Source organism: Chrysemys picta, chromosome 4, assembly GCF_011386835.1.
Source record: "Chrysemys picta bellii isolate R12L10 chromosome 4, ASM1138683v2, whole genome shotgun sequence".
In the NCBI taxonomy this organism is placed as follows: domain Eukaryota; kingdom Metazoa; phylum Chordata; order Testudines; family Emydidae; genus Chrysemys; species Chrysemys picta.
The window spans coordinates 8,566,311-8,589,090 of record NC_088794.1 but is presented as its reverse complement, the minus strand read 5'-3'; the positions used below and the strand labels follow the sequence as shown (position 1 = coordinate 8,589,090).

Sequence of the window (22,780 nt, the reverse complement as noted above, 5' to 3'; positions counted from 1 at the left end):
TCACACTCTACTTTCAAACTGTAGAACCCTGCCCCCACTCCTAATTACCAACTGCCATTCTGAGCTGGGGAAGGACCATTCTCGCCTGTTGAGGGGGAGGGAGGGAGTTGGAAACTTATGCCCAGACTCGGGATAAAAGTTCCCAGCTGACATGATGAACCATTTCACTGCGAGGATGGGGATGGGTAGGGGGGATAGAATTATAGAAGATTATGGTGGAAAGAGACCTCAGGAGGTCATCTAGTCCAACCCCCTGCTCAAAGCAGGACCAACACCAACTAAATCATCCTAGCCAGGGCTTTGTCAAGCTAGGCCTTAAAAACCTCTAAGGATGGAGATTCCACCACCTCCCTAGGTAACCCATTCCAGTGCTTCACCGCCCTCCTAGTGAAATAGTATTTCCTAATATCCAGCCTAGATCTCTCCCCCTGCAACTTGAGACCATTGCTCCTTGTTCTGTCATCTGCCACCACTGAGAACAGCCGAGCTTCATCCCCTTTGGAACTTCCCTTCAGGTAGTTGAAGGCTGCTATCAAATCCCCCCCTCACTCTTCTCTTCTGCAGACTAAACAAGCCCAGTTCCCTCAGCCTCTCCTCATAAGTCATGTGCCCCAGCCCCCTGATCATTTTTGCTGGACTCTCTCCAATTTGTCCACACCCTTTCTGTAGTGGGGGGCCCAAAACTGGACGCAATACTCCAGTTGTGGCCTCAGCAATGCTGAATAGAGGGGAATAATCACTTCCCTCAATCTGCTGGTAATGTTCCTACTAATGCAGCCCAATATGCCATTAGCCTTCTTGGCAACAAAGGCACACTTCTGACTCATATCCAGCTTCTCATCCACTGTAATCCCCAGGTCCTTTTCTGCAGAACTGCTGCTTAGCCAGTCGGTCCCCAGCCTGTAGTGGTGTATGGGATTCTTTTGTCCTAAGTACAGGACTCTGCACTTGTCCTTGTTGAACCTCATCAGATTTCTTTTGGCCCTATCCTCCAATTTGTCTAGGTCACTCTGGACCCTATCGCCACCCTCCATCATATCTACTTTTCCCCCCAGCTTAGTGTAATCCGCGAACTTGCCGAGGGTGCAATCCATCCCATCATCCAGATCATTAATAAAGATGTTGAACAAAACTGGCCCCAGGACAGACCCCTAGGGCACTCCGCTTGATACCGGTTGCCAACTAGACATTGAGCCGTTGATCACTACCCGTTGAGCCTGACAATTTAGCTAGTTTTCTATCCACCTTATAGTCCATTCATCCAATCCATACTTTTTTAACTTGCTGGCAAGAATACTGTGGGAGACTGTATCAAAAGCTTTGCTAAAGTCAAGCTATATCACGTTCATTGCTTTCCCCATATCCGCAGAGCCAGTTATCTCATCATAGAAGGCAATCAGGTTGGTCAGGCATGACTTGCCTTTGGTGAATCCATGTTGACTGTTCCTGATCACCTTCCTCTCCTCCAAGGGCTTCAAAATGGATTCCTTGAGGACCTGATCCATGATTTTTCCAGGGACTGAGGTGAGGCTGACCCGGTCTGTAGTTCCCTGGGTTCTTCTTCTTCCCTTTTTTAAAGATGGGCACTATATTTGCCTTTTTCCAAATGTCCAGGACCTCCCCCGATCGCCATGAGTTTTCAAAGATAATGGCCAATGGCTCTGCATTCACATCAGCCAACAACCTCAGCACCCTCGGATGCATTAGATCTGGACCCATAGACTTGTGCATGTCCAGCTTTTCTAAATAGTCCTTAACCTGTTCTTTCACCACTGAGGGCTGCTCACCTCCTCCCCATCCTGTGTTGCCCAGGACAGCAGTGTGGGAGCTGACCTTGTCTGTGAAGACTGAGGCAAAACAAGTATTGAGTACTTCAGTCGAAGGATGCCAAAGGCTGAAATTTCACCTGTTTAATTTTGGTTGGTTTGGATTTCTGAACAATCAGACCCTTTTCATTTTTCCTCTTCTCTTTAGCAAAGGGGGATTTTTACCAAAATGACACATTTTGAGATTGAGTAAGGACAATCCCCATCCCACCCCTCCAGGACAGTGGGACCTTCCAAACTGGCAGTTCTGGCAGTTGGCCAATCTTCTCCACCTCTAAGTGACCCCTCAGAGGGCGAGGGGGATTAGCAGCCCTGACCAGGGAGGGAGGAGAATGGGACATTCCAAAGCGGCAGTTATGGCAGTTGGACCTGGGCTTGGGACATAAATACAGCCCTGTATGCGGAGGGGGCATGTCATGGAAAGGGCTCCCACATGAAGTAGACTTGCATGTCCCTGGCTAATAAACTTTTGTGTCCACGGTCAGTGTCTGAAAACCCACTTTCACCTCCCTGAAATGCTCCTCTTATGAAGGGACACCAAGACCTGATGTCTGAAGAAAGACCAATTCAATTTGGAAATAAGGACAAATTTTCGACCGTGAGGGTGTTTAACCATTGGGAGAAACTTCCAAGGGAAGTTCTCCAGCTTCTGATGTCTTCAAATCCTGTCTGGACACCTTTATGGAAGATGGTTTAGTCAAACACAAGTTATTGGGCTCCATACAGAAGTAATTCATAGACATTTCATGGCCTGTGTTACAGAGGTGATATAGATGATTGACTGGTTCCTTCTGGTCTTAATAGCTATGAATCTCTGAAGCCCTTTTCTGACCCTTCTGCACATGCACCTTTATTAACGTTCCCCCTCCATGTGGATGTTTGGTGCAGTAGTTGGATAGATCAAGACTACAGACCATGAAAACTTTTTATGGAGAGGCAGACTCAGCACTAAATTATATAGGAATTCTCTGCAGTAATTCATGAAGAAAATTCTCTTGTGTACAAAAGGGGTCTTATAATTCAAATACATAGGAATGAGTAAATATAGGTGTCACCAGTGATCGGCACTAACCACGAAAGTAAGAATTGCTTAATTAATTAAAATATTTTATTGTAATAACTAGCGACTTTTTTGCTTATTTTGCAATTTTAGAGTCAAAGTGAACAATTGCAACATATATCAATTCAGTAAATGTCCTCTCACTACAGTGGAGGTGAAGTCCAACCATAGAAAAATTCTAAAATGTGACCTTCAGCTATTTCCATCAGAGATTTCTGTGCTTGATACAAGTTGAAAGAAAACAAAATGCATCTGGAGTGTTATATTAAAATAATGAACTGTGTTCAAATAAGTTCACTGACTGTTCATATAAAGGTACCCACCACAGATAAACATTTCATTTGCCTTCTCTTTAGTTCTTTTCTATATAACTTGAAAATGACAATATTTAAAATAATGTTTCAAATATTGATTGGGACATCAATGTTATTTGTATCAACATTAGCACTTATTAATGCAAAGGTGCTGTCATTACAGCAGGGACGGCTCTAGCTTTTTTGCTGCCCCAAGCATGGCAGGCAGGCTGTCTTCGGCGGTGTGCCTGCAGGAGGTCCCTGGTCCTGTGGATTCGGCGGTATGCCTGTGGGAGGTCTGCTGGTCCCACGGATTCGGCGTGCCCGCCGCCAAATCCGCGGGACTCGCAGGGACTGGCAGGGTGCCCCCCATGGCTTGCCTCCCTAGGTACGCGCTTGGAGCACTGGTGCCTGGAGCCGCCACTGCATTACAGGTACTACGTTTTTAGGATGACATAACAACACTGGAAATCATTGTGTATGTTTCCTCAGACTTGATCAAACTGAGAGCTGGTGTGTCTATGATGGCATTTTGGAATTAAAAAAGGAAAGGAAGTGGAAATATTCAAGCATGGATGAAGAGTTCTCCAAGTAACTTGAAAAGTAAAATATACCAAGCTGTTTATTACTGCTATACAACTCTCACAGCAACACTGAAGACTAGGTCAACTCACTGTAGCATACAGGTAGGTCTGGCAGAATTCACTTTTTAAAAATAATTTCAATGGATATTAATGTTTGTTTTAAGCATTTTTAAAATATTTTTATTGACTTGAATTTTCTCAGTTGTGGGAAATTATGGGAAAGAGGGAAGTCAGACAATTCCTTACTGATAGTAGACTTTGAGATTCAAAAAGTTAAAGCTTTTATAACTATTAATACACAAATTGTCAATATCACATGTCAAATATACAAAGTAAATATCCTTGTCAACAAATCATGCCTGGTTTTTTTACTGTTCATTTGCAAGTCCATTTGTAACATCTTAATTCAAAAGTAAATCACTAGATTTTGACTATAATAAGTTCTCAGCCTGCAATTTTCTTTCTTTGCCTATCTGTAAATTTGATTATAATCCATTTAGCGCACAGATTTTCAAACCGTGGCATGCCCCCCAGCAAGCGCCCCAGGGAGTCATGGCAGCCTGGCTTTGCAGGCAGGGGCCAGCTCTAAGGGCGTCGCTGACTGGAGCCAGGTTTTGTTGGGCGAAAGGCAAGAGTGCAGTTCAGAACTGTGCCACACACTCTGCCTGGGGAGCACCTGGTCATGCAGAGGTGGCCCAGTTCGGGGCACAGGGCAGGGAGGACTGCCAGGCAGCCAGCCAGCGCCTCAGCTCCCACAGTGCGGAGAGCCATGGGCCCAAGAGGGCTGGATGGCTCCCACCGGCTTCTAATCAGTCGTGCTAAAATGAAGGCAGAAATCTGGGCAGGGAGCACGTGACCCTACATGTCCCTCCTATACTGCCCCATTTGTTGCCCCCCACAGCTTTGCATCCAGGGCAACTGCCCTGCTTGCCCCGCCCTGGTTACAGTCCTCTATAAAATCCCCCAAACTAGAACCTTTTGTACATAAAACCTTTTGTACATGAGTATCAGGCCATGAAGCAGAATGACAGGACCCAGACAGAACTTCCCCCATGTCCTGCCACTACACGTCAGGGCCGAGACTTGGGAATATCTCAATCTTAGTGGCATTAGCATTCCACTTCCTCTTCCAGGGACACAGTCAAGTTATTGAGAGAAAAGAGCAGTTATAACAAAGCCGTCTGCTTTGATCAGTGCAGTGAGGGGCACAGAGGGAGCCTCACAACCTTTTGGTTACTCAGAAGCAGGAATATACTTTTTGGTCTTTTTAGAAATACACTTTGCATTTGGGAGAAATTGGGTAAAGAAGAAAAACCAGAAGAAATAAAAAATATACTGTATCTGTGGGATCTGGGGTGGGTGGGAGACAGAGCAAGTGAACAGCCTGGGAGAAACAGGGCCTTGTACACAGCAGCCCAGACTCCAGTCGTCTCCTCTCCTCCGGTACCAGCCTGTAACACCCACAATGGGATGTTTATGTGGCTTGTTGGTTAATGCTCCTATCCCCAGGGCTACACAAGTCACCTTACCAAACTTAGCACCTGCATTTGTGTCTGGTCAATGAGGAGGTGGGAGCATTTCAGGGCAGGTACACGGTTCCTCTCCTATGTACAGGCTTTGGGGAGAAGGGTGAAGGGAGAGTTGGCAGAAGCTTCCTCACATCAAACATGAGGATCAGGTCGCGCTCTCCTCTGTGGGTTCTCTGATGTCTAGTAAGAGCTGACGAGTGACTAAAGCGCTTTCAGCACTCAGTGCAGGGACAGAGTCGCTCTCCTGAGCAGATTCTCTGCGGAGTGATGAGGCCTCATAACTGGGTGAATCTTTTCCCACACTCAGCACAGCGGTGGGGTTTCTCCCCAGTGTGATTTCTTTGGTGGACGGTGAGATGTCTTACAAACCTGAACTTTTTCCCACACTCAGTGCAACGAAGTTTTATAAGATCATATCTAAGTTCATGTCTTTGTCTGTCTGTGACTTTATTATTCTTAGCACTATGCAAATATCTCTTGCTTCATTTTCATTTCATTAATAAACCCTGCCTAAGTTTTGTGACACTGCACCTAATATTCATCATAGTGGTATGGTTATGATATGATTATGACATGATGCATCTTGTACAGAATGTGTCATATGAGGTGTCATTGGAAAGATTATGATTTGCTGAATACGATTATTCTCTCTGTATGCATATATCATTTTTTTTATTTGGGGTTATGAATATTTAATATATATCTGTATTTCAAATGCAGTTAGACCTGGGAGACACCCACTAGGCAAGATGTTTCCAGTCTAGATAGCTGGCCGAGAAGGGCCTATTCAAGGTAATGGACCATTAAGGGAAACAGTTGGTCTTAGGATAAGATTATCTCCCACCTGGTGAGCCTTCCTGGAAATGCTTCATCCATCATATGGATAATGGCTGTTATGACTCAGCAAAGCATGCAAAGCCATGTGACCAGACCACATGATACTGAACTCCATTTTGGTGCCTGTATTTTTCCACAAACTGGGCTGGGAACTTAGCTTGGAACAAAGGATTCCTGCCATTTGGAGAGACTAGAAAAGATAGGGAGTGACATCATCTTGTGGCCTCACTCCCCACATAGGAGAACACCTAAAACACTGGAGGAAAAAAGACTGAACGGGAGGAAGTCCAGGTCCCAGGCTAAAGGGATTCTTAGCCTATGCATGGAAACTTGGGTGACTCCTGGTATCATCAGTCAGGGTGAGAAATTGCTTATTCAGATCCTATCTAGCTACTATATTGGGCTTAGTTTGCATTTTTGTTTAATTTCCTAGGTAACCTGCTTTGATCTGGTTATCACTTATAATCACTTAAAATCTATCTTTCTGTAGTTAATAAACTTGTTTTATGTTTTATCTTAACCAGCTTCTCTTTAAGTTAAGTGTTTGGGTAAATCTCAGGTTGGTTATCACAGACTTGTTGCATATCATCCCCATATCGAAGGGGGAGCAAACTATATTAATGACCTTGCACTGTACAGATCCCTGAGCAGTGCAAGATGGTATAATTCTTAGTTTATATCCCAGAAGAAGTGGAAGGCTGGGGATTTGGGAAATTGGCTAGTACTCCATTGCGGATCTATGTGTGGCTTAGGTAAAGCACTCGGGCAACTCAATTGGGTGTGCGGTGCCACCTGCTGTCATGTTGGGTGATCACAGGGCCTATTAACCTACCAATTCAGGACATTTATTTTATAAAAAGAACAGGAGTACTTGTGGCACCTTAGAGACTAACAAATGTGTTAGTCTCTAAGGTGCCACAAGTACTCCTGTTCTTTGTGCGGATACAGACTAACACGGCTGCTACTCTGAAACCATTTATTTTATATACATCTTTCCTATGCAGAGAGATTGAAAAGTCAGAAATCTTAGAGTGGAAATACATTAGAGGGGGCATGGTGAATGTATACAAAATAATGAATGGGATGGAGAAAATAGACCAGGAACATCTGTTCTCCCCATCTTACAACACAAGAAAAAAGGAACAGTCAATGAAACTGAAAGGGAGCAAATTCAAAACTGGGAAAAGGAAACAAACACATAATTAGCCAGTGGAACTCATTGTTACACGATATCAATGAGCCCAAGAGCTCAGCAGGATTCAAGAAAAAATTGGACATTTATATGACAAGAGGAAAGTCCAGAGTTGGGATAGTCAAGGTGAAAAAATAAAGAAGAGCTTGGACAGGGATCTAACCCTCCTGCTTCAGGGTGAGGAGGGAAGTTCCCCTATGGGCCATCATTGCAAGGCTCTTACACCTTTCTTTGCAGCCTCTGGTGCTGGCCCCTGTTGGAGACAGGATACTTGGCCGGAGGCCTAGGCTCTCATCCCGTCTGGATTCACATTCCAGCTGCCTGAAGTCAAAGCAGGCGTCTTTCTGGAGCCGTTTCTGGAAGGAGTTCATACCATTTTCTTATTTTATCAAACAGCCTATTGTCTTTTCTGGATGGAATCTCCACTGCCTGAGATTGGAGCCCGAAGTAATGGGAAGAGGTTCCATTCTGGAGAGCGCAGGCCCCCTGTTTTCCAAGGGTTGTTGGTGGAGCTTGGGACCCCTGTGACATTTGTTTTTGCTCAGTCAGCTACTAGGAGGTTGCTTCTTCTCCACATGGTGTTTGCTCACATCACTTTAGAAAGGGCTGTGGCCCGGTTCCTGCTGACGCTTACGCACGTGTTTAACTTTATGTGCATGAACAGCCCCACTGCACTCACTGAGACAGCTCATATGCGTAAAGTCACTCAGGTGTGTAAGTGTTTGCAGGGCTGGGGCCCAGGGTGTCAGACAGCATTCACTGGACCTAAAACAAGACATGGGATCATTTATCAACGGTCTCCCACCCAAGGCTTTCCTTTAGCTTTTCCCCTAATCCTGTTTGCTTGAGTTTCTTCTTCCCCATCCAGTATTGACAGCCCCAACTGTTCAGGAGTCAATACCCCAAAATAACAAGTTTGGCTGAAAAATAATGAGATTTTAAAAAAATAAGAAACATCATGTTTGGTTGTTTTTTTTTTAAATATCTTGAGCCTTCAGAGGGTCACGTTTTCAAGCTTTTTTCCTCAACTACAACAGCTGGAAATTGACATTTTTCTTCAAGGGAAACCTGGGATTCTCACGTCATCAAATGACTACAGGAGCTGGCGCTTTAAGGAAATCCCCATATATCACAGGAGTTGTGATTAAAATCACAAGAGCTGGTGTTGTGTCTTTTGCTCTTTACACAACAAAAGTAGTATGAACCAACCACACAGGCAGTTGGATGGCAAATAATCATGTTTGCTGAATATACACATACATGCCAGACCTCACTACAGATACCCTGCTGCTCTGACTGGTTTCCAGCAACTTCTAAACCTAGTACACAGTGAATACTACCATTTGGGTCCTGAAAAGAGACACAACCCTAATCCTATACACTACAGTTGGAAACAGTGTTGATTTTGAACATCTATTTCTCTCAAAAAAAGCTCCTTTCCATAGAAATTCTCCCCCAGCCAGAGAGGAATTTGGGGATAAAGTTTTCAGTTAATCAGAAAGGGCATAAACTTTTACAGCAGTGGGAGAAAAAAATCTGTAGTCAAACATAAGTAAAACTGTATGTAGGATAAGGATAAAATTAAAACAACAAGGAGTCTGGTGGCACCATAAAGACTAACAGATTTATTTGGGCATAAGCTTTCGTGGGTAAAAAACCCACTTCTTCAGATGCATGGAGTGAAAATTACAGATGCAGGCATAATTATACTGACACATGAAGAGAAGGGAGTTACCTCACAAGTGGAGAACCCTTGTTGATGTAGTCCACTCCCAATAATTGATGAGGAGGTGTCAATTCCAGGAGAGGAAAAGTTGCTTTTGTAGTGAGCCAGCCACTCCCACTATAATTACCTACATGCCTCCAGCTTCCATCCAGGACACATCACATGCTCCATTATCTACAGCCAAACCCTAAAGCCTGGTCTACACTACGATTTTAGGTCGAATTTAGCAGCGTTACCTTGATTTAACCCTGGACCCGTCCATACAACGAAACCCTTTTTTTCGACTTAAAGGGCTCTTTAAATCGATTTCTTTACTCCACCTTCGACGAGGGAATTAGCGCTGAAATCAGCCTTGCCGGGTCAAATTTGGGGCAGTGTGGACGCAATTTGATGGCATTGGCCTCCGGGAGCTATCCCAGAGTGCTCCATTGTGATCACTCTGGACAGTGCTCTCAACTCAGATGCACTGGCCAGGTAGACAGGAAAAGGCACGCAAACTTTTGAATTTCATTTCCTGTTTGGCCAGCGTGGCGAGCTGATCAGCACAGGTGACCATGCAGAACTCATCAGCAGAGGTGACCATGGAGTCCCAGAATTGCAAAAGCGTTCTAGCATGGACCGAACGGGAGGTACGGGATCTCATTGCCGTATGGGGAGACGAATCCATGCTAGCTGAACTCCGTTCCAGTAAACGAAATGCCAAAACAGTTAAAAAATCTCCAAGGGCATGAAGGACAGAGGCTATAACAGGGACTCGTGGCAGTGCCGCATGAAAATTAAGGAGCTCAGGCACGCCTACCAAAAAAACAGAGAGGCAAACGGCCGCTCCGGGTCACAGCCCCAAACATGCCGCTTCTATGATGAGCTGCATGCCATTCTAGGGGGTGCAGCCACCAGTACCTCAACCCTGTGCTTTGACTCCATCAATGGAGTAGAACGCAACACGGAAGCGGGTTTTGGGGATGAGGAAGATGATGAGGAGGAGGTTGAAGATAGCTCACAGCAAGAAAGTGGAGAAGCCAATTTCCCCAACAGCTAGGATCTGTTTCTCACCCTGGACCTGGAGCCAGTAACCCCAGAACCCACTCAAGGTGTGCTCCCGGACCATGAAGGCGGAGAAGGGACCTCTGGTAAGTGTACCTTTGTAAATATTAGACATGGTTTAAAAGCAAGCGTGTTTAATGATTAATTTGCCCTGGCATTCGCGGCCAGTACAGCTACTGGAAAAGTCTGTTAACGTGTCTGGGGATGGAGCGGAAATCCTCCAAGGACATCTCCATAAAGCTCTCCTGGATGTACTCCCAAAGCCTTTACAAAAGGTTTCTGGGGAGGGCAGCCTTATTCCGTCCTCCATGGTAGGACACTTTACCACACGAGGCCAGCAGCACGTAGTTGGGAATCATTGCAGAACAAAGTATTGCAGCATATGGTCCCGGTGTTTGCTGGCATTCAAATAACATCCGTTCTTTATCTCTGTGTTATCCTCAGGAGAGTGATATCATTCATGGTCACCTGTTTGAAAAAGGGTGGTTTTATTAAGCGGACATTCAGAGGTGCCCATTCCTGCTGGGCTGTTTGCCTGTGGTTGAACAGGCATATTTCCCGCTCTTAGCCACACGGTGGGGGGAGGGGTGAACCCATCAAAATGCGACCTTGTAACGAAAGCACATGTGCTATGTAATGTTAACAGCAAGGTTTATCGTGAAAGAGTGTACCCATTGTTCTATAAAATGTGTCTTTTTAACTAGCACTCTCCCTTTTTTTTTCCCTTCACCAGCTGCATATGTTTCTCCTTCCCAAAGGCTAGCGAAGATTAGAAGGCAAAAAAAATGCACTCAGGATGAAATGTTCTCTGAGCTCATGCTGTCCTCCCACACTGACAGAGCACAGCAGAATGCGTGGAGGCAATGTCAGAGTGCAGGAAAGCACAATATGAATGCGAGGAGAGGTGGCGGGCTGAAGAGGATAGGTGGTGTCAGCTTGCTGACAGAAGGCAGGAGTCAATGCTCAGGCCCCTAGAGCATCAAACTAATATGCTCCAGTGTAGGGTTGAGCTGCAGGAAAGGCAGCAGGAGCATAGACCACCGCTACAGCCCCTGTGTAACCAACTGCCCTCCTTCCCAAGTTCCATATCCTCCTCAGCCAGATGCACAAGAACACAGTGGGGGGGTCCTCCAGCCACTCCACCCCAGAGGATTGCCCAAGCAATAGAAGGCTGGCATTCAATAAGTTTTAAAGTGCAGTGTGGCCTTGTCCTTCCCTCCTCCCCCACCCCTCCCAGGCTACCTTGGCAGTTATCCCCCTATTTGTGTGATGAATTAATAAAGAATGCAGGAATGTGAAGCAACAATGACTTTATTGCCTCTGCAAGCAGTGATCGAAAGGGGGAGGGGAGGGTGGTTAGCTTACAGGGAAATAGATTGAACCAAGCGGGGGGGGGGGAGGGGGGCGTTCCATCAAGGAGAAAAACAGAACTTTCACACCGAAGCCTGGCCAGTTATGAAACTGGTTTTCAAAGCTTCTCTGATGTGCACCCCCGCGCCCTCCTGTACTCTTCTAACCATGCTGGTGTCTGGCTGCATGTAATCAGTGGCCAGGCGATTTGTCTCAACCTCCCACCCCGCCATAAATGTCTCCCCCTTACTCTCACAGATATTGTGGAGCGCACAGCAAGCAGTAATAACAATGGGGATATTGGTTTTGCTGAGGTCTATCTGAGTCAGTAAACTGCACCAGCGCGCTTTTAAACGTCCAAATGCACATTCTACCACCATTCTGCACTTGCTAAGCCTATAGTTGAACAGGTCCTGACTACTGTCCAGGGTGGCTGTGTATGGCTTCATGAGCCACGGCATTAAGGGGTAGGCTGACTCCCCAAGGATAACTATAGGCATTTCAACATCCCCAACAGCTATTTTCTGGTCTTACTCAAAATACTACACTGCCAACCGATCCTTTAGTATCTAAAACTAAAAAGATTATAAAGAAAAAAAGAGAACAAAAAGATGTTAAATGGTAAAACAGTTACATATATGGACTTTGAAGTCTTTGTTTATATCAGGTTCCTAGCAGGACTGGTGAGTTTATTGGCTTGAAAGTCCCTCTGGAGCACATTCACACAGCTTGGACAGATCATTCAGTCCTTGTTCAGAGCTTCAGTTTGTAGCAAAGTTCCTCCAGAGGTAAGAAGCAGGACTGAAAACATGAAGAAGATGCAGCTGCCTTTCATAGTATTTTGCCACACTGCCTGTGCTTCCTTTGTTCCAAACACAAATTGCCCAGTACATGGCTTGAAAGCCCAGTTCCCTTCATAGGCATGTCCCCGCATGCCTTGCTGAGTCATAAGGTATATCTGCCTTCTCTCAATGTGTCAATTGTATAGCTGTTGGTCCTCAATGGGCCATCAAGTAGGCTAGGTAGTGCTGATGCCAAACTGTCTGGGGGTGTCGCTCAGAAGTATAGCACAAGTTTGAAATACAGACATACCTACATATCTATAACTCATAATACAAAGGCGATACAAACACATAAATGAGATCATATCTGGCAAATGATGACATTTTTGCAGATATCTTACATGGCCTATCTGGCATAATTCATTGCCATTCTACAATATTGATATTCATAATATCCTAAAGTGTCCCCTAAATTCCATTCAGCATCACACACTCCACGTAAAATTGATGCGGAAAGGGGTGTTCCTAGACACTGCTGAATGCAGCACAAGAATTTTCCATTCTTGGTCCTCTATTATTACACTTCTGGTTTACATCACAAGTATTAGTATACAACAGAAATAATTTATCAAAATCATGCCTGACTAAATCAGGCTCTGTATATACGGCTACCTTCATTTTCTGAAAGTCTTCTCATCTAACGTTACTTTAGTATAGACATTAATGCTCTCAAGGGTGTAATTACCTTGGCATTTAGCCATGACAGCAATGTGCCTCAGTTTCCCTTTCTATACAGCAGACTAGATTTGTAAACAATACATCTGTTAGTCTTAAAGGTGCCACAGGACTCTCTGTTGCTTTTTACAGATCCAGACTAACACGGCTACCCCTCTGATACTAGATTTGTAAAGGTTTCTCTGCTGTGACAAGTTTTACAATTGCTTACAGGTATCAGTTGTAACATTTCACTAGTATACAGCTCTCTGGTACACAGTGTGTTTGTAGGTATTATCCCCAATATTTTAAAAGGCTTTTTATCAAAGTCATACACATTGTACCTTTTAACCAGGGTTGACGTCAAAATCAAATACATTAGAAGGCTAAACCTTAACAGTAGCACCACATTTGTTACAAGTCAGTGTTTATAAGTATCTTGATCATACCATGCTTCTTGTCTCACTGAATCCCTTGGCTGGCCAGGTGTATCCTCAGTGCTACCTGCTATGGGGCAAATCTCCCCCTCCCTTGTTAGCCAGGTAGATTGTATCAACCCAGACACTAGCTTTCAAATTCTCACCTGCTGCCAATTTCAAGGCTGACACTCATTCTTCCCCTCGTCAGGATTGGGTCCTTCCCCACCCCCACCTCCCCGTTCTCCTAGAAGGTTGAAAACTGAACATCCCTGCTTACAGAGATCCCTTTGCTGGCTAGGTGTGTTCCCCAACTGCAGCCCCTCTGTGCTATGAACATCTACACAGACACTCTCCTGCATGCTTCCTTGTGGATCCACCACCAGCAACAGCTTAGAGACTGGACTCTGTTTTAAAGAGATACCAAACAAATCCCAAGTGCCTAGAGATGAGAGTTTGCCTGCTCTCCCCTGCATCCTTGTAGGTTCAGTCATAAGGCTGTTCTGCTCTGAAAAACCAGTAACCCACTCTTTCCTCAGACTCTGAGGCCCAGACTGCTTACTCAAAGAATCAGCCTGGAGAACATGATGGCCCAGCCCAGCCACTTGGCTACAGGGCTGTTCAATTTCTCTAACAATTCCACCCCCGAATCTGAAACCTCCTCTAGGCTAGCCACACTGGGTCTTTCTAAAGCAAGGGGTCAGTGGATGTAGACACCTCAAAGACTTTGGTTTCAGTTCCTAACTGCCAGTCTCCCAAACCAACTGTTGCTTTCTCTATATAATGGATTCACCCTGAGTTAACTCACCCAAATCACTTTTACACCTATCAGTTGCAGCAAACTGTTAGGAAAAACTACCATGAGGATTCTTCTCCCTAGGAGCTTCTCTAAGCAACAACCCAGCTTTTTTCTGCTCTACAGAAGCGTGGCTCTGTGGAGCCACAACAAACTCCTTCTGAGTTTCACTTACACCCAGAATCATCCCTGGAACATGAAGAGGATTTTCACAGAACCCCCTTTCCGGCAATCTGCTACATTCCGTGGTTAAAGCCGGGCTGGAGGCCCTCTCTTTCCCTCGGCAGCTTTCCTCACTGGCAATATGCAGGTTATCACACACAAGCTTAGGAACACTTCCTTCCTGGGTTTCCGTTAAGTCCAGAACCACCTCTGGGAAAACTGAAATATCCATTCCAATAAAACTCTAATCTAGTACCTGGTTAATGGGGAGGTGGGAGCATTTTAGGGCAGGTAGACGGTCTCCCTCCTGTGCACTGGCTGCGGGGAGAACGGTGAGGTGAGTACAGGCAGAGGTTCCCCCCCATCAAACTCAAGGGTCAGGAGTCCCCGCCCCATGGGTTCTCTGGTGTTTCGCAAGAGACAACGAGTGAGCAAAGCGCTTCTCACACTGAGTGCAGGGATAGGGTCGCTCTCCCGTGTGGATTCTCAGGTGGGTGGTGAGGCCTGACAACTGGGTGAATCTTTTCCCGCACTCAGTGCAGCAATGAGGTCTCTCCCCAGTGTGGATCCTCTGGTGGCTAGTGAGATGATGTAGACGGACAAAGCCTTTCCCACAGTCAGTGCAGCGATGGAGTTTCTCCCCCGTGTGGACTCTCTGGTGTCTAGTGAGATTTTCTAGACAACTGAATGTTTTCCCACACTCAGCGCAGTGATGAGGGATCCCCCCACTGTGGATTCTCTGGTGTCTCCGGAGACTTTGAAGGAGACTGAAACTTTTCCCGCACTCAGCGCAGCGATGGGGTCGCTCCCCCGTGTGTATTGTCTGGTGTCTAATGAGATGTTCTTGCAGGTTGAATCTTTTCCCACACTCGTGGCACAGGAAGGGTCTCTCTCCACTGTGGATTCTCAGATGTCTAGTAAGACTTGATGTAAGTTTGAAGCCTTTCCCACACTGGTTACAGCAATGGGGCCGCTTCTCTGAGTGGATTCTCTGGTGTCTGTTAAGGGTGGACGAATACATAAAGCACTTCCCGCACTCAGCGCAGGCATAGGGTCTCTCTCCTGAGTGGATTCTCTTGTGCATGGTAAGAGCTGATATTTGGAAGAATCTTTTTCCACACTCAGCACAGCAATAGGGTCTCTCTCCAGTGTGGATTCTCTGGTGGGCAATGAGATGGGAGGCCCGGTTGAATATTTTCCCACACTCAGAACAGGGATGGGCTCTCTCCTTTCTGTGGATTTTCCCATGGGCTTTGAATGCCTTCTTTCTCCTGAAGCTCTCCCCACATTCGCTACAGTGATACAATTTATGTCTCCTATGAACCGTCCAGTGGTGACTTATCAAGTCTTTCTGCACCTTGAATGTTTCCCTGCACACACGGCAGGTATATAGGGTCTTTCTGGGCTCAGATTGTCCCTCTGCAGGAGGCTTTAGATGTGACCTGGATCTCCTTTGCTGGCTTTTTGGGGTTGTTGGCTCCTTCCTGGTCAGGTTCTTCCTCTGCCTCTGTGGCTTGCACTGTCTCTTCTGGTGCCTTCCTTGCTCAGATTTCTTGGAATGGTTCTTCCCTGATGTCCTTGGGAAAGGCCTGAGTGGCTCCAGGTTACCAGGCTCTTCCTCAGGAGTCTGCCCCTCAGCTCCGTTCAAGTTCCTCACCCCTGCTCGGTGGCAAAGAGAATCCAGATGTTATTTCTTGTGCTGCTCACAAAGGGAGGCCACTAGTATTCCCAGCAGGGGGATGTGCCTGAGTCAGCCCCATGTCTCTCCCCTCAGAGCAGGGCTGGCCCTCGACACTTGAGTGCAAGAGGCCAAACTCCCAGGGGCCCCAGTGCTGGGAAAGGAGGAGAAGGTCAGTGTGGGAATAGGCCCTGATAATAGCCCCCCAAGTCAATGAACATGAGAACCAGCCCCCACGATTCTCTCCCTACTCTGAGGCCCATCTCAGTGAGGAGAACAGCATCACCACACACCAGCAGTGACACCCCTCTCCTGAGGGACACACATGGAACACTCACACTGTGATGGATCCCAACCCCTCCATGTTCTATGGAAAATGGGGGAGGGGAAGAGACTGAGGGAATCTGCGTAAGGGGAGAGATGGAGTTTCTAGGGGGATGTCAGGGTGAGGAGCTGTAGAATTTCTCATGTTTGGGCCTCAATCCCTATTGTAATGCTCTGTGAGAGGAGAGTTTGCTGCTGATGGATGATTCATGAAATGAGCTCTCCGGCTCCCACTGGTGGAAAGGACAGAGATGGTTCCCTACCTGCTCCAGGGGAAGAGCTTTGTGTGAGGAAGAAGCCCAAGGAGCTTTCAATTGCTGGCCAGTCCCAGGTCTCTTCTACATCTGGAAAATCTGCACCAAGACAAAAGGTCTTTGGTTGACAACGCATGGACCGAATGAATATCACTGAGAGAAGCCCTTTTCCTCAACACCATCAATGATGCATAAAATGGGGGCTTGATTTTCAATTTGTATTGTGGTAGCACAACTGAGTTTGCAGTTGCATAGCACCAGGCGCTGCACAGAGAGATCGTCCTGATGTTGAAGAGCTTATATACTAAATACACAAAGGGTGGGAGAGAACCTGACCCAAAGGAGTAACTTGCTGTTGTAATAATTGGGCCCACAAATTTACCCTAATTGGCCGTATAACTGTAAAAACTGTGAGAAAGTTTATAAAGTGTTACAATATCCTACAACAATAAATGTCAATGGGAAAAGGTGCAAAATATAAACAAGATGACGGAATTAGTCTAAACAAAAAAGGCCTATAATGCAATTCAAGGACAGTGTTAAAATGATGGCTGGTAAACAAGACAAGTGTGGAACCGGAAATTAATGAACCAAAATGAATGTCAGAATTTAGGCCTAAATGGAGGAAAACTCAATGAGGGGCTGGGCTATTTTGCCCCTTACTTCCTTTTGGGGGGGGTTCAAAAGAAAACACTTTGGGGGGGGGGAAATAAAGGAGGGGAACTGAATGCAACCCTCGAAAGCAGCAGCAACAGCAGGTGTGTGTAAAAAACTGCTGCAGCAAGCGATACCATCCTGCTGCCACCCTGAACTTCTCTTGGGACCCCAGATCTTCTTCATCCTTATCCTAAGAAACGTCCTAACAAGACTGGACCAGAGAGAGGGAGCCAGAGAATACAGCCACCGTTACCAGTTCTGGCTAACTCCGCAAAATCACCTGGAATGTGAGACTTTGTCCCCTACCTCCTCAAGCACCGTGAGTTCTTTTCGTTCCCCAACTTATTTCTTCTCTTTCCTATTCTTCTCCCTTGGCTTTATATTAAATAAGAGTCTGGCTTAGGTGGCCAAAACTGCCATAGTTTGCAACCTCGCTGTAAGCCTGTGATCAAAGAAGCAGCCAAAAGCACTGCCCAGAACAGCCCAATGCTGGTACACGTTTGCCAGGTAGGCCTCTAATTGGCTGATCAGACCATCCTGGGGAGTAATAAGGAAATCCCTTATTAATGTCAATTGAGAGCCCAAAAAAACGATGGAATCATGTTGGGCCTGAACTGGGAAGGGAGATTCCCAAGTGCTGCTCGGTCAATGATTCAGACAGCTAGGGAGGGGTTACAAACACTTTGGTGGACGGGATTAGAATTCAATATGATCTTGACAAAGTGGAGAATTGGTCTGAAATCACCAAGATGAAATTCAAGAAACGCAAGTACAAAGTAGTTCTCTTAGGAAAGAAAAATCAGATGCATAGTAGAAAATGGGGAATAACTGGCTTGGCAGCAGTACAGCAGAAAAGAATGTGGTGGTTACGGTGGATCATGAATTGAATGAGAGCCGACAATGTGATATTGTTGCAAAAAAGCCGAACAACATGAGACTAAAAGACTAACATTCTGGGATGTATTGTCACTTTGGCCACAATGTATCAGGATTTTAGCTGCCTTCAGGCTACTCATTTGATCCCTCCACATCACTTTAACTCCTTCCTCACCTGGGCGGGTGCCTCTCAGGATGTCCCTATCTTCATCTTCTGTGGGACCCTGGACACACAGCTCTTCCCCTCGCTCTATGCTGGAGATCACCACTGGCTTGGGGGTTTGGATTCCTGCTTAGAGAAAAGCATCACCGTCCATTAGATCTAAGCTAAGCACTTCTAGCCACGGAACTGCTGCACTTTGCGCAGCTCCATATGCACTGTGGCAATTAGCTGATCTACATATTTGCATTTGTTTTCTATGGAAACATGAACTGCAGCTTATGGTCAGTACTGCCTGCACATGGCAGTGGCAGGATACTGAGTTGCAAACAACCTGGCCCTTGTGGAAAGGGGAGCTGGAGAGGACTGCGGTGTCTGAGGGGATTGGGGGGAACAGATGTGGCACATGGTGTATATTTCTCCTTGGCCCAAGAGAGTTATTCTACTATGGCCCAGCATCCCCCTCCCTCCTGTGGATATGTTTACATAGGAATTAAACACCTGTAGCTGGCCTGGGTCAGATGTCTTGGGCTTGAGGGGCTCAGGCTGTGGGACTGTAAAATTGCTGAGTGGATATCTGGGGGGAGGGTCGCAGAGCCCAGGCTCCAGCCCGAGCCTGAACATCTACACTGCAATTTTTAGCCCCACAACCTGACCCCCACGTCCTGAGTCAACTGACCCAGGCCAGCCATGGCCGTGCCGTGGGTCGTTTATTCCAGCATAGATGAACCCAGTCTTTCTTTCACCTTAACTGTGGTGTTGGCTGGCCTCTCATCCTGTAGGCCTGCAGAACACACAACCCAATGCTCACATGCTGTCTGGGGAACTACAGGAGCCAGAATTCTCTTGCCTTAAACTGTGGAGCCCTAGTGACCATGGGTGAAAGTGCGTCCTCTTCAAGCTATGCAGTGTAGTTGTAGCTGTATCAGTCCAAGGATATTAGAGAGACCAGGTGGGTGAGGGAATATCTTTTATTGGACCAACTTCTTTCCCAGCCCTGAAGAAGAGCTCTGTGTGGCTCAAAAGCTTCTCACACTCACTTTGTCTCACCATGAAAGGGTTGCTCTGCTCCATTAAACACACCTCTATCCCTCCACACCCATGCGCCCCTCCTTCCAACCCCACAGACATCTCTCCACCCAACCACTCATACTAACGTTCCATCTCAGTTACTGTGTCTCTGTGCAGCACCCAGTGCACTGGGGCCCTGATCTCTCACACACAGCTCCTCACCTAACGAGACCAGAGTCTGGTAATTTTCCCACATGACGTGTCTGTAAAGTTGCCTTTGCTCCTTGCCCAGCAGCGCCCACTCCGCTGGGGAGAAATACATGGCCACATCCTCAAACGTCACCGCCATCTGAAAGGACAAACAACCCAACTCAGCATGGCAAAGTTAAAAACAGTGGTAGAGGAATAGCTGTAGCAGGTGATGCGGATGTACAAGTGGTCCACACAACTGGGAGGGCCCAGGGAGGCTTGAAAGTTCGTACCATTATTATGGGTTCAGGTTTGCCACAATGTGGAAAAAGTAACGGACAGTGTTTTCCTGTGATTTTTTTTCTGTCTGTGACTCACCCCACAGTGGGCCCGCCCCCCTGCTCTGAGTGTTGTATCCTGGCACAAAGAGTTGCACCACTGCTGAGGGTTAGTCCTCCTGACCCTCTGTCATGATGGAGCAGGCAGGTCAAACTTCAGTGAGCGTTGCTGCGACCCAGAGCAACCGGGTCACAGCCCCACTTACATTTAGCCTGCACACCCGTCCCTCTGTCACCATGCTGGAGGGCTGGGCAGACCAACCTGGACAGCACTGCAACCTCACATGCCATGAGGCAATGCCCAGAACAGGGCACCAGGCCCAGCTCCTCAAGACCCTGCTGGAGCCACTGCTGCGGGGTGAGAGTGAGGATCTGGACTCAGCCGTACAAAATACACAAGCTGCTGGAGCTGCACTGTGGGGGGAGTACAGGGTTGGTTCACGCTCCAGTCGCTCCCTCCCTGGGCTTGCCCTCTGTACTGGGCAGGAATTAGGGTTACACTGTTGTAGCCTTGTCGGTCCCGGGATATTAGAGAGACAAGGGGGTGGAGATAATATCTCTTACTGGACCATCTTCTGTTGGTGAAAGAGAGAAGTGCCTGAGCTACGCAGAGCAGGGACCTAGAGCCAGGCTCCAGCCTGTGTACAAATGTCTGCACCGCAATTAAACAGCCCATGAGCCCCTGGGCCCCATGAGCCCGAGTCAGCTGGCACAGCCCGGCTGCAGATTTGAGTTGCCCCCTACACACACCCTGGGCGCCCCAGCCAGAGAGCTGTGGCTCCAGCAGTAGCAGCCCAGGCTTTCAGCTCCGGAGGGCTCTGGTTGAATCCCCAACACGCTGCCCGATGGGGCAGTCGGACAAGGAACCTCCCTCCCCCGCGGTCCCCAGGGACTCCGTTCAGCCTCCCCCAGCGCCTCCCATTGCCAGTGTGTGCAGCGGCCCCAGCCTGGCCCCGACCCCGCTCTCCCGAGCAGGCTGCTCACAGCCCCAGCAGCACAGGCCAGAGGACCTGTCAGCCAGGACCTGCCCCCCAGCCCCGCCTCCAGCCCCGGCCGGTGCCTGCTCTGCGGGAAGGGGGAAGAACCCGGCAGCCCCCGGAGCACCGCCCCGGGGAAGGGGCCCGCCCGCCCCCAGGAGCGAGCAGGAGGGTCGGTCGGGCTGTCGCGGGCTGGGGCGCGGACCCTGCCGGGCTCCGACCGCTGCACAAACCGGCCCCCGGGGGGGTCTCTCCGGTCCCAGCAGCTCCCTCCCCAGGCGGCGATTTCCCTCCCCGGGCCCCGCTCACCGCGCCGGGCGCTGGGGCTGCAGCCTGCAGAGGGGGCTCGCTCCGCACGCGCAGCTCGGGCCGGGCTCGGCCCCTGCCCGCCCCCCCCCCCGCAGCAATTACTGGGCGTGTCTAGGCTGTGGAGGACTCGGAGCTCTGTGGCTTTAACCCTTAAGCAGCTCGGGCGGGGAAGCGAGTTGCAGAGGGAGCCACTAGGGGAGACGAGGTGAAGTCGGTTCCCTGTTTGTTGGTGGCTCCCGGTCCCTCCCCTCCCTGCTGCAAGGGCGGGTATTGGAACTATGTTATAGTGGGGGCTGGACACCCTGTGTAGGATGGAAACCACTTCAAACCAGGGGTGCTGCCGCTCCTGCCCCCCCCGTTCACAGAACATTTCTTAGTAATTCATCAGGGTGAGAGACGCCTTTTCAAACATTTCACCAGAATCAATATGGATTGAGATTCAGAACAGTGTCTATTAGTAAATTAATACATTATTTAATAATTATTCAAATCTGGATCTGGGATCAGAGTGGCTGTAAGTGCCACAGTGGTGAGACAAGAATATACCGTTCCCGGAGTTGAAATTCCCTCTCTGGGCTACACTCTGCCAAATATCATACCCCCATTTTGTATCTATTTGACAGTAGCCATACCACATGCATGGGGGGGAATCAACCAAAAGCAACGGTCAACCGAATTGTTACAGATCCAGAGGTAATGTTTTCACAGAAATTATATGGACAGTTACAATTTAAGAAATCTATAGGTATATAAAATCATGAGTGATGTGGAGAAAGTGGATAAGGAAAAGTTATTTACTTATTCCCATAATACAAGAACTAGGGGTCACCAAATGAAATTGATAGGCAGCAGGTTTTAAACAAATCAAAGGAAGTTCTTCTTCACACAGCGCACAGTCAACTTGTGGAACTCCTTACCTGAGGAGGTTGTGAAGGCTAGGACTATAACAGCATTTAAAAGAGAACTGGATAAATTCATGGTGATTAAGTCCGTTAATGGCTATTAGCCAGGATGGGTAAGGAATGGTGTCCCTAGTCTCTGTTTGTCAGAGGGGGAGATGGATGGCAGGAGAGAGATCACTTGATCATTACCTGTTAGGTTCACTCCCTCTGGGGCACCTGGCATTGGCCACTGTCGGTAGACAGGATACTGGGCTAGATGGACCTTTGATCTGACCCGGTATGGCCGTTCTTATAGGACTAACCCTGATTGGTTCTTAGACAAATTAAGAGCAGGGGAAATGGCTACATTTATCAGAACTTGTTTCATTGTGTTATAAATATTTTTTAAATGTTATAATTAGTGTCATGTGTTTTGCTTGGTGCACAACAAAAATTATATGAAGAAACTACACAGGCACAGATGGCCCCCCAAAACCATGTTTATTTATGTACAAACATACAAGACCTTGCTTAGTGCACACTGTGCTTGGACTGATTTCAGATGGCTTCTAAAACACAGATCACAGTGAGCACCATTAAAGGACTCACAAATAACTTAGAGGGATACTACCCTATTCCCTCACACACTACAACTAGTTAAACCAGTCTTTAATGTTGCTGGGAGAGTTGCACAGTAGTAGTGTGGCTTTGCTTAATACACTTTACTTTTCAAGTTACTTGGAGAACTCTTCATCTGTGCTGTCATAAACATACAGCGAAGGGTAGCATAAAATCCCTCCTTTACCTGTAAGGGG

General features: G+C 47.3%; 1 protein-coding gene across 6 annotated transcripts; it reads right to left on the bottom strand.

Annotated features, from left to right (window-relative positions):
- Positions 1-7,109: 7,109 nt before the first annotated feature.
- LOC103306729 (zinc finger protein 501-like) lies at positions 7,110-21,420 on the bottom strand. 6 transcript variants are annotated; one of them, XM_065594348.1, is made up of 5 exons: positions 21,085-21,376; positions 19,494-19,620; positions 18,276-18,392; positions 16,577-16,666; positions 11,385-15,970 (listed from the first exon to the last, which is right to left on the bottom strand). In XM_065594348.1, the coding sequence occupies exons 2-5, from the start codon at positions 19,618-19,620 to the stop codon at positions 14,682-14,684; spliced, it is 1,623 nt and encodes a 540-aa protein (XP_065450420.1). In that variant the 5' UTR covers positions 21,085-21,376; the 3' UTR covers positions 11,385-14,681. The 6 variants fall into 6 exon arrangements, with proteins under 6 accessions (XP_065450424.1, XP_065450425.1, XP_065450420.1 ...); XM_065594349.1 differs by having other exon boundaries at positions 18,276-18,389; positions 21,085-21,373; XM_065594352.1 differs by lacking the exons at positions 11,385-15,970; positions 16,577-16,666 and adding an exon at positions 7,110-10,559 and having other exon boundaries at positions 21,085-21,420.
- Positions 21,421-22,780: the final 1,360 nt, after the last annotated feature.